The 13,767-nt window shown below is 37.1% G+C and overlaps 1 protein-coding gene across 1 annotated transcript in view; it reads left to right on the forward strand.

The window, feature by feature from the left end:
- DCC (DCC netrin 1 receptor) overlaps positions 1-13,767 on the forward strand; it is a 1,116,938-nt gene that overhangs the window by 1,003,492 nt on the left and 99,679 nt on the right. The window contains exons 20-21 of the mRNA XM_037016530.2: positions 2,537-2,731; positions 7,580-7,612. Coding sequence (XP_036872425.2) covers positions 2,537-2,731; positions 7,580-7,612 — 228 coding nt within the window. The remainder of the gene's footprint in view (positions 1-2,536; positions 2,732-7,579; positions 7,613-13,767) is intronic.

Raw genomic sequence — 13,767 nt, forward strand, 5'->3', positions numbered from 1 at the left:
AGCTGGGATTGAAACCCATACTGTTCCACATTCTGCATCTGGGCTGCAGAGGCTCTTTCAGGCTCTCTGAGGGCCTCTCCACCCCCAAAAATGACTGCTTCTCAAACAGTGAAGGGCCAATCCAAGCACCCTTACATGCTGCATTACACTTTCCTGCTCTCATATATCTAAGTAACCATTTTTTCAAAGGGGGGTATACACTGGCCTAAAAATATGAGTTAGGCATTTATGCTGAGAGCACCATTGACAACTTTGGTGAACAAAGCCCACCAGCCTGAGCATCGGTGTGTGGGCAAGTCTTTTATCTTCTTTGGAGCTCTCCGTATGTTTAGACCTTCGCATCTGAGCATCAACATGTCAGCAAATGCCAAAACATATACAGATTCCTCATGTCAACTAAAGGAGTGATTCTTGCCTGGTTTGACACAGGAATCTGCAGTGCAGATTACAGAGGCTTTCATTAACCCAGTATACTATCCATGGCTGTGTAACAGCATTGCCCTAGATTTTGTGGCTTAAAACAACACACATTTGTTATGTCACTGCTTCTGTTGGTCAGGAATCCAAGCACCCTTAGCTGGGTACTGTGCTGCAGGGTCCCTTACAAGGAGGCAGGCAAGGTGTTAGCCTAGATGGATGTGTCATCTGAGGTCTGACTGGGGAAATATTTGCTTCCAAAGTTTATGTGGTTGTTGGCAGGACTGCGTTCCTTCCGGTTGTTGATCAGAGACTACTCACAGTTTCTTGCCAAATGGTTCTTTCCACCTGGCAGCTTATTTCATGACAACAGAGAAGGGAGGCTATAGGGTCTGTGAGTAAGGCAGAAGTTACAACCTTGTATAACAAACTCATGCAAGTGAGAGTGCATTACCTCATGCACCAACCTGCCTACTTACCATGTACTACCTATGCCTCAGCACAAACCCTTACCTCAGGAAGACTGGTTTTCACACTATGCTTTTTCCTCCCCCTTTCTTTGCCTTCTCTACCCTTCCTCCCCATCCATCAAGGTCTGTTGTAAGCTACATATAACATATGAACCTTTCCTCTATCATGAGCGCTCCTTTCTATAAACTTTGTTATACACTTCAATAAAACATAAGAGCATATGTTTGATTTTGTATCACCCATCAGTTCATCCAATAATGATTTATAGAATTATGCCTGGGTTTGTGGGTGATGTAAAATGTGATGGACACTACATTTGCTGTATTCTTCTGGTTAAAAACAAAACTTAGGTCCTGTCTGCTTTTTTATACAAGGATTACACATGGGAGTGAGGTGAGGATCATTGGGGACCATCAAAGACTCAGTCTGCCACACCTGTTAAATCAAAATGCCCTTTCTCAAGGTCTGTGTTTTCCCACTTGTACCTAGACCCCAGGAATTTCTTATAATTAGGCAAATTTTGGAAACACCAAACTTGGGAAACAATGAAAGCTGAAGAAAAATAGATGGAAGGTATCAACATTGATTTGAGTTTATGAGAAATAGACTTCTGGAGGTTGGAGTTTGCAGCACTGCTTAATCCTACAGCATCACAAGGAAGAAATATCCAGTTCAACATCTACAATGCATCCCGCACATATCAAAAACACCTCTGATGAGCTTTTTTATAGTTTCTTCTGATAGAGTGAAATAGAATTATTACTGAACACTTTTAAATAAAACCTAGCTCACATACTGGCTAAATATAATGTTAGAATATGAATATTTTACAGGGGTACCTGGATTTGTCTGGGTACCTGTTAGACCATCACCACTGAGAACACTACTAGAAGTAACATATCCCCTAACCCAGAAGGTAATTGACACTGTCAAGTGATTGATAGGTTATTAATATTTGAGATACTAACTAGATAAGCTACTGTTATCCAGAGATACTCTTTCGTTATTGCTGTTGTCTAGGTGGGATGGACGAGGGAAAATAGTTGCATTTTAGTACGGTAGTGCGCAGTATTATCCTAGCCCATTTACCACCCAGCTTGAGGCATTCTCAGCTTCACTGTCTGCAAGGAGAGCAACAGTGGCCCTGCCAACCTCACAGAATTACTACAGTAATAAAATATAATCATTTATTTTTATAGCACTTTAAACATGTGTGGCGTTTTATACTTTTCAGTGTATTTTTATTATTTCAGCACAAGCCAAAACAAACATTACTTATTTCCATTATTGGACTACAGTGAAAATTATACAGACTTGTCTATGTTTTACATTTTTCATCATGCTTGTATATTAGAGCTAGCCACTAATCAGAATGTATAGATAGCAGAAACCTGTATTTTTAAATATGGCATATTTTTTTTTCCTAGTGGCCTGTTGCATTTTCAGATTCTATACTTTGAAGCAGTTATTATATAATGCTTGCAGTATGAAAAAACAAAACATTACTTCTCAACCTGAATACTATGACTTATAGATGTGGACATATAATAATCATTGCAGATTACATTTGGGAAACATGAATGTTCAAAGCAGAAGTATAGCCTGCAGTCAGTATACTGAACAAAGACTCATTCATGTATTTATACAGCTTACATCTTGTTTTATACCTTGGATAAGAACATACCAATTGATGACTGGATTATGGAAACCATCAGTGGTGATCGGCTTACTCATCAGATCATGGATCTCAACCTCGACACCATGTATTACTTTCGAATTCAAGCACGAAATGCAAAAGGAGTGGGGCCCCTCTCTGATCCCATCCTCTTCAGGACTCTCAAAGGTCTGAGTCATGCCCTATATTGCCTTTCTTTTCCCTTGGGATTGTTGTGAAATCATTTTGGAGGCTGTGTTAGGAACTGTCCTACACCATCTCTGTTGGCACTATGACTTCAGTGGACATTCAAAATAAATTACAATGTACCTTTTTATGCCAAAGGCCAGCATTACAAAAGATCTATTATGTTATCACGTTTTCTGCCATCAGCACAAGGCAGACATATTTAACTTGACTTTTTTTTTTTTTTTACAATCCTTTTGGAATTTTGTATTGATTTCATGTATATTGGTTCTATTTAAAATATAATTAAACCCTTTAGCTATTTTATGTGAGGAAATAAAAATTTTAAAGCATTGAATTATGTGAATGTCATGATTGCCAACCTTAAATTTCTTTCAGAAATTATTATCCTTACATATTAAATGAAATTTTGACATGGCAAGACAGAAAATCTCAAACAGAATAGATGAATGTTTATTTTAAGGACCCAGGGTAGCAATAATGAAAAAAAAAATAACTTTGCAGTATGCTTAGTAGAAGCACACTCCACATGCTTGCAAGAGTAAAAATAATAGCTCAATTTAATAGTTGTTTGTTTCTACAGAAAAATACTAAGGTCCAAAAATAGTGACTACATCAAAATAATTTTCATGTAAGTCCTTACTATTTAAGAACAGCAGGACAAGTGACTTGAAGAGCCTCTAATATTTAGCAACTGAAAGTAATTCAAATGTTCCATTGATGATATTTATGGTATATATTTAGGCATGATATGTTCTATTCCAAAGAAGGATACTTGGCTCTTAAATTTGTGACTACATTGTGTCTATATATCTGGCTGTAAACTTGATAACATGTGATGCTAAACAACTAAAAAATTAGAACATGGTCACTGACATTTTCACTCAGTTGTTTTACATACTAAAAGAAGAGTCTTAGAAGAACTCTATAGTCTGTGTCTCAGTTCTCCTAGGAAAGGTGCCCTAATAACCAGTGAACATTTGAATTCTGGTGAGCAAGTTATTCAAAAGCTGGACTTGGTAATAGCTAACCTGAAAGATTGCCAAGAGCACACAAGCAATCATTCAGTTTAAGCCTGCCTGGCAATTCTTAACAACAAAGTAGAAGTTGGGAGGGAGGCAGGAAGAAATGAGCTGATCTTCATCTATCCTGGTTTTTAGGACTTGATGTCTAAATCAGGTTTCACTCCAAATGAGCAATCGAAAGGAAACTGGTTGTTCATTTTGTGAGAGCATGAAATGTAACTGGATAATGTTTCACAGAATGCTTCCTCTTTATCTATAGACAAGTGCCAAATTAATTTCATGCTCTCAGTGTGTGCCAACTAGAGATCTCAGGGAGGGTTTAAGATGATGTAAGGCATCCATATGTATTAAGCAGCAAAGTGATGAGTTATCACAAGATTTATAAGCCCACACTGATAACCATCCTGTAGATTATTTAATGAACTCCATATCTCATTTGCTACTGTTTACCTTAAGAGCCCTAAACTTATCTATGAAATGATATTCACAACTGAGAACGAACAAATTCAGAGATTTGTTATATGTCCTAATAGTCCACAAGAGTTATTCCTAATATCCTAATTTGAATGTTTAGTATTGTCTTTCCTAAGTATGTCGTGTTGCATTTGATTAGTCAATTAGATTTTTAAACAAATGTTGCTCATATAGTCAACTAAGTTTCAGATAGCTTGAATGCATTCTAAACTATTCAGACATATCAATCTTGCCCAACTTTTTCAATAATTGACATTGTACATACATGTATTGTGCATGTATCTTACATGTCACAATGACAAATATTCTAAGGCAAATAAATACTCATCATAAGAGATTTGATGCCATGATGAACTATATCTGTACTAAAGACATGAAGTCATGCTATTGCTCTCTTAAGATTTTTAGTTTCCAAAGCTACTTTAAAACATAAGGCCTATTCTGTTCAGAATATAACTTTGTCTAACAGAGATAAAGGCTTACATATTGTCCTGAAACTGAGGCAACTCTCAGTAGTCTACTGGGTAACAGGCAAGTATTTCATTGCAAACCATGCCCCAGGCAGGTGTCCCCAAGCTTTGTCCCCAAGTCTTTGCAAAGACAGTAGCATTTGCTAGTAGAGACCAGAGTTTTGCCTTTTTGATTTTAGCCATGAGCAAGAGAGGTACAAGAAACATAATGAGTAATACTGGCTAATTAAAAGACATTTATAATTAAAAAGGGATTAAATTACCATACCCTATGTACATGCATATTATGTAGGGTATGTGATTCTTTCTTCGAAATATTAATTAAAAGAATCTTGAACTTGATTTTTCTGGCCACATAGGACTCTGAAAATACCCACCTCCCTCCGCCTAAATGCTCCCTGTTAGGATACCCATACACTGCAGAACCCTTGGAAGATGGATAAGAAGCATGTCTATCTTTGCCTATCACATGGGTTCCCTCCAGTAATTTTCTCCTTGTTGGCCTGTCACGTAATAGGGAGGAAGGATGCTCCCAGTGAGGCAGACCAGAGAGGATTTCTGTGGAGGCATGGAGTCACCTCCTACACACAAAGAAGCAGGGTCTTCAGCAGTGAAAGCACAGTAGATGATCTATTCTCTGGGCCTCCTTAACCATCATTCTTAGCCTTGCATCTATCCCTTCCAAGGATAGAGAACTGAAAATTCTGAACCAGAATACCAAAAAGTTTTAGTCTTCAAATTGTTTTTGACAAAATAGCTGATTATCTGGCAGCAGCAATTAAAAAGTCAAGGCACAAGTTACAATACTTTTAAGCCATCATTTGTCTTCAATTAAAAGTAACTGTTAGAATATATTGATCCCAGTTGGGAATACTCTTTAGTAGCTAACCTTTCTTGACACATTCAAAATTTCTGAAGTTATATTCAGCCAGATATGCTGAAGTAAAACAAATCTAGAAGATAAGAATGAGGATGAGACAGTCTATCATAACATGTTTATTGTCACTTGCTTGAAGTTTTCTTAGACTGTAGAAAATGCATATATATGATTAAAGACCAAGGAAGAAGAGAAGAATGGAAATGAGATGATAGGTTTTCTGTCTTTTTTTTTTTATATTCCAAACAGTTCTCCCCTAAATATGAGATACTGGTTAGGGTTGTTTCTGGCTGCCAAACATTTACCTTTCCTGGATGTGTGGTCACCTATGGTCCCGATGTATCTTTCCTCATTCTTCCTGGAGACCTGGCATGGCGTTCCCTCCAACACAGTGTCTTCCTCAGAAACTGCATTAGGATCGCAGCTCAAAATCCTATCCTTGTCTGTAAACTACAGGTAATGCAGTTGCCCATAAAAGCAAGTTTCGTCAACAACCTTCCAATACTGTAAAAAAATGAACTTGGAGAAGTCATTAGTCTTCAGTGGGTAAGGGGAAGAAACTCAGCACAAAAGTTCAGTTGTAATGACTAGATTAGGAAAGGTTAGATTCTATCACCTGGTGAATTTTAAAATTGTCAAATCTTTAGGAGGTACTAAGACATTCATAAAATTTCTTTAAAGCTTGTGAAATCTTAATGTAATAAACACTCTTAGGTATATAATGTTTTCCAAAGAGTGACTCAGTATTCAAAGTCTACTGCTTATTAAGATACCTTTCCTAGTTATCCTTTTCATAGACTAAGTCTACATAGTATTTTCAACTGAAAGGAATTTTAAGTGATCTCTGATTTAGAAATCTGTCCTTCTGTGACTTGACATTCATAAACCTTGTTCATCTGAAAGGGACTTTTGTTAACAGCATCATTACTGAATGATCTTGATTCTATGCATTCTTCTAGACAATGATTTGTGCATCTTCATTTAGCAAAAAAAACTCATTTGCTTTATTTCTTGAACAATGATGATGGATTTGCTATGAGACTCCACATGTAATGAAAAACTGACTAGGTTATAGGTTACTGCCCATGAGAATACTAGTATAATTTTCTCTGTGTGAGTTCAACTGAGACATACACAAGAAGCAGATATAACAAGTGTAGCAGCCTATGTGTCAAATTTGAGGTGCAGCAGCCTATGTGTCAAATTTGAGTCCAACTGAGTGACTTAAATATGCCTAGAAGACTCAAAGCTCGAGGAAAATCAAGGATAGGTGGGAGAATTCTAATTGATGAGGACTCACAAAGATCTACCCTGGTCAAAATATTATATCACAATTTCTATAAAAAGCAATGATACTAGAGACTTACCTTCTATACAATTACACTTGGTTTTCAGAAAAGAAGCCCTCTTTTAAAAAAATTTATACTTTTGAAAGTTATTTTCTAGAACATTACTTATAACCCATCTGAAGCTGTGAACAAGTCAAGAATTTTCTTCAGAAGGTCTAAAAATTTATCAGACCATTTAGATTAAAACACATTTGTGGTATTCTGTTATTTTACCTGATCCATTTGAGAATTGGTTAAATTCTGTAGTTGAAAAAAAATTGAAGACAAGAAGACAGCATCTTTAACTTATTTAAAATGTACGGGTGATAATTAGTTGGGAAGCCCATGCATTTCTTTAACTGTTAATTGTATTTTTAATTAAGCTTACATGATGATCATTCTGAGTTTACATTTAGAGGAATGTTACAATAACGTTCTTAAGAATACACTTATACAGCGATGACTATTTTCAATTTTTTTCCTCTGTCTACTTACTTCATAGAAATAATCACATTAACCTTAGTTTTTATCAGTTTTATTTCAATAGTGCTTTGGCCTTGATGTGAAAACTTGCTAACAAAACTGTTGATTGTAAATCGCAGCTTTCTTGCTAGGAAATGTCAAAGTCTAATAATAATATTTCTTTTCTCCCACAGTGGAACACCCTGACAAAATGGCTAATGACCAAGGTATGGTGGCTTAATCTGTCATTCCTTCCCTCCTTTGATCAATTCCATCAGTTAGAAATGTCAGTCACTATTTTGTATTCCTCTTTCACCTGGCCCATACACCTGATGAAGCAGACAACAGCACGATAATTAATCTTGTTAATGAAGTTCTGTTTGGCTGAGGCCGTAGGTCTGTGAGAGAAGATGTAAATTTTCTTGAGAGGAAATTGTTTTGTCTCTATTCTGAAGGACCAATTAAAATGTCAAGCTTCTTTGTATGAAATAAATTTTTAGTCTCTGTCTGCACTTCTGAATAATTCACATGAAGTATAATTAAGCTCAGCATAATTTTCAAGCTGCTCTTACACCCTTTCATGAGCTGTGGATTAAAGTTATATAGCTCTACAGAGATAAAACATAAATCATGTGGGATTTTCCTCTACAGTGAGCTTCTTTGAATAAATAAAAACAAAGTTAGGTCAACTTTTTTAGGGCATTACTATGGTTTGCTTTGAGGTCAGGAAGCTATCATCACATTAATCAGACGCTGGTGTGATGTGGGCTGTTTTGTCCTCCTTGCATTCCTTTGCTGAATGCTGATTGTTTAGAGAAGTAGGCATGGTTCATAAGGAAAAGGACATAAATAATCTTTACCACCTCACAGGTGGATACTAATTTGCTACTACCACGATTAGCACACTGATAAAGTAGAATTCCCTTATTTTTACACTAAGAATAATTAGTAGAATTCTAAAGAAGAAAAAGAACATGTTATGAGTTTTATTTTTTCAGTATGTTACATTCTTTAAAGAAGGGAGAGTTTGGAAATGCTCATAACTGGTGATAGTGAGTGTTGTCAGTATTTGTTGGACAGGTTGTGTGGTTTGTCTCCTGCCTTGGACATCTGCTGTCAGCAGAACCTACTTGCAGGTATCACTTCTCCTAAGGCACCATGTTATATGATTGGGGAAAATATTTCTTTGAACAATAATACTTTTTAATGTTTGAATATTAAGCATCTGGAATGTTAAGGCTCACTGACAGAACGTTGATTACATGAATGGTATTTTATTTAATGATCCAGGGTTCAGGTTTATCTCTGGATCCTTATACCATGCCTCTACTTAACAGAAACTGGCTGGGGCTTCACACATGAATCAATAGAAATGATACAATACACATAACTATCTACCCAAGGGTTACATTTCCATTAACTGCCTAACTGTTCCTGCTTGCTTCCTCTTGAAATAGTCTTACAAGATGAAAATCTACTAAATAGTAATATTTGTAAAACTATTAATGATGAGTAATTATCAGTTAGCATCTATTTACTTAGGTAAATTAAATATTAGTTTTGCCCAGATCCCAAGCTAGAATAACTAGGAGAAGTGGTTTTATCATTTCAGTCATAAAATAAATAAAACAACCACTTCCTGCCATCTTTACTTAAATGAATTGATAACTTCCACAGGCAGATAACACCTAATTTTTGAAGTTATATTTTAAAAAAAGAGAAAACACACACACACAATTTTTAAGTAATTGAACCAGATGAAATGCTGTATTATTAGCCACTTGGGTGATGACATGCTCAAGCTTCTGAATAAATGGATTTCCAGCTATTTTTAAATTTTTTTCAATTAACTCTTTTGTTGAGTATTATTTTAAGATACCAGAAAATATGTTTTGTAAATTGTTCATCTTATAAGAGAAAAAAGAATAAATTATCCCCAGTCTCTCTGATCACACACTCCGCATGTATTTTTCTCAGATTTTCACATCAATAGTGAAGTCAGATCATTTCTCAGGAAAGAAAAATGAACTTGCCAGTGACAAATCTATTAGTATATTTGGGCAACTATTCTTTTTCTTCACCTAATATTACTTAGAAAGTTTCTGTCACATAGGATACTGCTTGGTGTCTTATTCAATCACAGCTAGCAAACAATCATTCAAATTAATAGGTTCTAAATTTTACATCAAAGTCGAATCACTTGTAAAATTGAGAGGGACTGATGACATATAATTGGGTGGTTATAAATAAGACCTGTAAATTCTTACAGAGAAAGCATATAAAATTTACTGGCCATTCGAAGCTCTTTGTAAACAAAATCAGTCTTCTGAGTTGATGACCAAGTATAAGAAAAATAACACAGATTAAAGATCCCTCTAAGATTGATGAAAATAATAGGAAAAAAGCTGTTCTGAGTGTTCCCAGTCCTGGCACATAGTGAGGCAGCTGAATATGTTTTACCGTGCACACCGTAAGGCCAATCTCCTTCTTACTATGGCAAAATGATCCCACTGTTATATTCATGACAGGAACTGCATTTCTGTTGAGAGAAAATTTGGCACCTTGTGTCAGAGTTAACCTTGCCAAGATGACTCCTAAATAGAAAAGCCAGGGAGGTCTAATTTCACTTAATATGGAAGAAAGTGAGAAAAGTTTTGATTATTTTGAAAAAGTATCATTGTAGACTCCTGTCACAACTAGTTTTTCCTGGAAACGAACATCTGCCCTGAAGAATATAAATGTGAAAACAAAAAGTCAGTTATATTGGGATCAGTTGTGATTTGGGGAAACTAATTTCTTCTGAGTAATAGTAACATAGTTTGAAAATGATAGATAACTTACATAGACCTCTTTCTCCCTTTATGTAATTGTAATTGATTATATCTAGCATTTTCTTATCCCTCCAATCTCAACTGACTCTCTAATTCCCCATTTTTGCAGTCTCTTATCTCTTGTTCCACCTCCGAATTATTTCTCTAATCTCATCTCGGTATACAAGTGGCCAATAAGTTTGAAAGTAATAATGAGATTTTAGAGATTAACCAGAAATTATATTAATGTAGGGGAGGGTCAAGTAGAATAAGGAAACCTCTGATGAAGCTCTTATCATCAGTCACTGTTCTAAGAACTTAATATGTATTGACTCATTTAATCCTTGTAACAATACTATGAGAGAGGTATTATTATTGTTTCCATTTTAGCAATGAAGCCGAAGATCAGAGAGTTTAAGTGACTTGCCTATAGACACACAGCTAGTGAGTGACAAGGCCATAATGCAAACCCTGATTTGAACCACTGAGCATATTCATTGTGTATATACTGCATATATATGTGTGTGGATATATATATACATACACAACCACACACATGTGTAATAACAAGTATCTGTAAAGTTGCTATGTCTAAAGTTTGGGTACAGATATTTTCCCAGTATCAGCTTTCCTTTCCCCACCTCTGTGAAGAGTCTAAAGAACAAAGCAAAATAGCTTTCAGTCCGAGTATGTGAAATTCATAGGACTGAGTATATGATCCAGACAAGTTCTTTATTGCTGGAAACACAATGATGGTGCTAATGCCACTGCTGTAGTCAGCTCAGACCACTAAAATAAAATAACCACAGGCAAATTGGATTAAAGAACAGAAACTTATTTTTTCCCAGTTCTGGAGGCTGTAAGTCTCATTCAGGGTCTGCGGGGTTGGATTCCGGTGCGTGCTCTCCTCCTGACTTGCAGACAGCCACCTTCTCGCCATGTCCACACATGGTGGAGAGAAAGTGAGCTGTTTCCTGTATCTTCTTACAAGAACACTGTCAGATCATATCAGGGCCCTACCCTTCTGACCTCATTTAACCTTAATTATTTCCATAACAGTCTAAATCTCCTAAAAGCCACATTGTGTGTTAGGAATTCAGCTTATGAATCTGGGAGTGGGGGTGCTCAATTCAGTTCCTACCATCTACCTTTAATCAGAAAGTGGGTCTTCCACTGATCATTTTCCTGATTTTTCAGATGAGGAAGCAGAAGGTAGTGTTTTCCCCAGAGTCACACAAATATAGTTCTGGGCAGAGCTAGAATCCACACATGTTTCTCTCTGCCTCCACTGTGGATAGTCTTTCCACTGTGGACTGCTGCTAGACTTATGAAAAATTGGCCTTTTTGTTTCTCCATAATCAGCTTAAACCTTTTAGAGCTCCTCACAGAGGCGTTTATAAAAGCTCCTTGTTTGGAGGTTGCAATGACAAGTAGCTGAAACTGTAAACTATGACCAATTCTCAGTAATAATTATCAGATCAAACTTTTCATCTTAAAGGATTGCTTTTACATCTTTATATTCTGCTTGACTCCCAAACATTGTTCTCCACTTTGAGGTGTCTGTGTGTAAAAATGGGTAATTCTTAGCTTGAGCCAAGTTGTTCACAATTTCATGTGTGTCTCCATGTCTGCCCACTGTGGCTTTAGAGTAGGTGTCAGGGTTAAGTGTCACCTACCCTGTGGGGTAGGTAGGTACCCTGTCAGAAGGTAGAAGAGGTACCTTCAGGAGGGCAGGAGTGTCCTTGACATGATCTGTATCATGGCTGAGATGAATCGGGAAGAAAATGCTTGCTTCCAGCTCTCTCAAGTGCCCTTAATCATCTGTAGCCTTGAAAGGTGATCTAAACCATGGGGCCAGGAAAAGAGGCTTCAGTGCATAGGCCAGTAATAGATCCAGATGAAGGCAGCCCTCTGAGAACCGCCCTCCCACCAGAGGGGAGGATTATTCTCCTCTGAGCTGTGGGGATGGCTGATAGCGATGGACACTCAGGTGTGTTGCAAGACCCAAGGAACCGAATCGGGTTCCTCAGATCCTCGTACCGGCCTGCCAACTGGACCTGCGCTGCAACTTGGGCAAGTGGGTGAACCTCTCCAGCATCCTCACCTGTAAAATGATGACTTTAGTCCAAATTATCTTTTGTTTTCTTTGAGGATTTAAGGTTCTCAAGCTTTAGGATTGGTATTAGAATAAAAAAAAAAACAGGCATAGCATTGCCACATAAGATGGCCCTTCACGTTTTCAGCACTCCTGGTATGCATTAATCTTTCTTCTGTGCACTGTACATATTCATTCATATTTCACTTTCATACCATTCTTACAGATGTGGAAAATGAGACACAGAGGTTAACACATGCTCAGACACTTCCAGTACGTAAGTGGTTAGGCCAAAGTACATATCCAACCTAACCAATTTAAGAATCTCTGCTCTTAACCACTGTATCATTTTTGGAAATGCAGTGAGTTAATTGGCTGCTACTTTGTGATCAAAAAAGTAAAACCATAAATGGTGTCACATACCTTCACTGGGTTTAAAGAGCTTTGTCTTTCCTCAGTAGGGTGTTCGGGCAAAGAACTTAACACTACACCTGCCATTTTACACCTCAGTGGGTTTAATCTCATGAATAAACACAATGTTAATTGTTTCCAATTTCAGGGAAATCAGGTTTTCAAGGCAGTCTAGTCAAGCTTGGAATTTAGTTAGTGTAATCCAGACGTTGCAGGGTTTGGATTACAGCAGCCAGGCTGCTATTTGAAAAACTAAAACCTTTACCACCTCTTGATGGGAGCTGTTTAATTGAAAATTAAAACCCCTTTTTAACCTATTTTGTGTGTAGTTCAACTCATTTTTTTTTTTAATGCTCGTTATACCCCCTTGAAAAGCTATTTTCACCTGCGGTTTTCTCAGGTCCAAAACTTCACAATTTTAGAAATTATGACTATGGTGAAAAAGCAAAGGTAAAAAATGAGTAATGTGCTTTTGATAAACGCTGAGGTGCTTTCTGTGTTCCCAGCAAGGAGTCAAGTAGCTGCTCAAGTCACCCTCTCAGGACTTTTTATGTTTCAATAGGTAACTTTGAAAGAAAAAAACACACTTAGTACTCACAAAAATTGATGTGATTCATGGTATAATTTTAACTTTCTCAGGCCAGAAAGATAGACATTTTTGTTGACAAGGCTTCAAAGAAGATTTCTTAAGCAAGTTCTTAGGAGACCCACTGTGTTGCTAAATGTCCTTTGCTGTAGACATTTGCCAAATATCACGTTCCTAGCATTTTTTTCTGCCCACTTCTATCAGTCCTGGACTGTCTGCCTCCTCAATTTTCCTTCCAAAACACACACGGTTCACTGATACTTGTAGAACAAAGTCAGTTCTTGGGTGTCAGGACTCTGGCTGACTGACCTCAATCTCCCCTTTCTAGCCTCACAGCTAAGTACATCCCTCCAGATATGCCTCAGTCTGGCAGCCATCCACAGATCACTCTGCAAAGAGTGTATTTTCACAACTTCATGCTCCAAGCAGTACATTCTCTCAGCCTTCACAATTCTGTCTCCCCTTCTCTGAGTCAAGTCC

The sequence above is a fragment of the Manis javanica genome, chromosome 9 (assembly GCF_040802235.1).
Source record: "Manis javanica isolate MJ-LG chromosome 9, MJ_LKY, whole genome shotgun sequence".
Taxonomy (NCBI): Eukaryota; Metazoa; Chordata; class Mammalia; order Pholidota; family Manidae; genus Manis; species Manis javanica.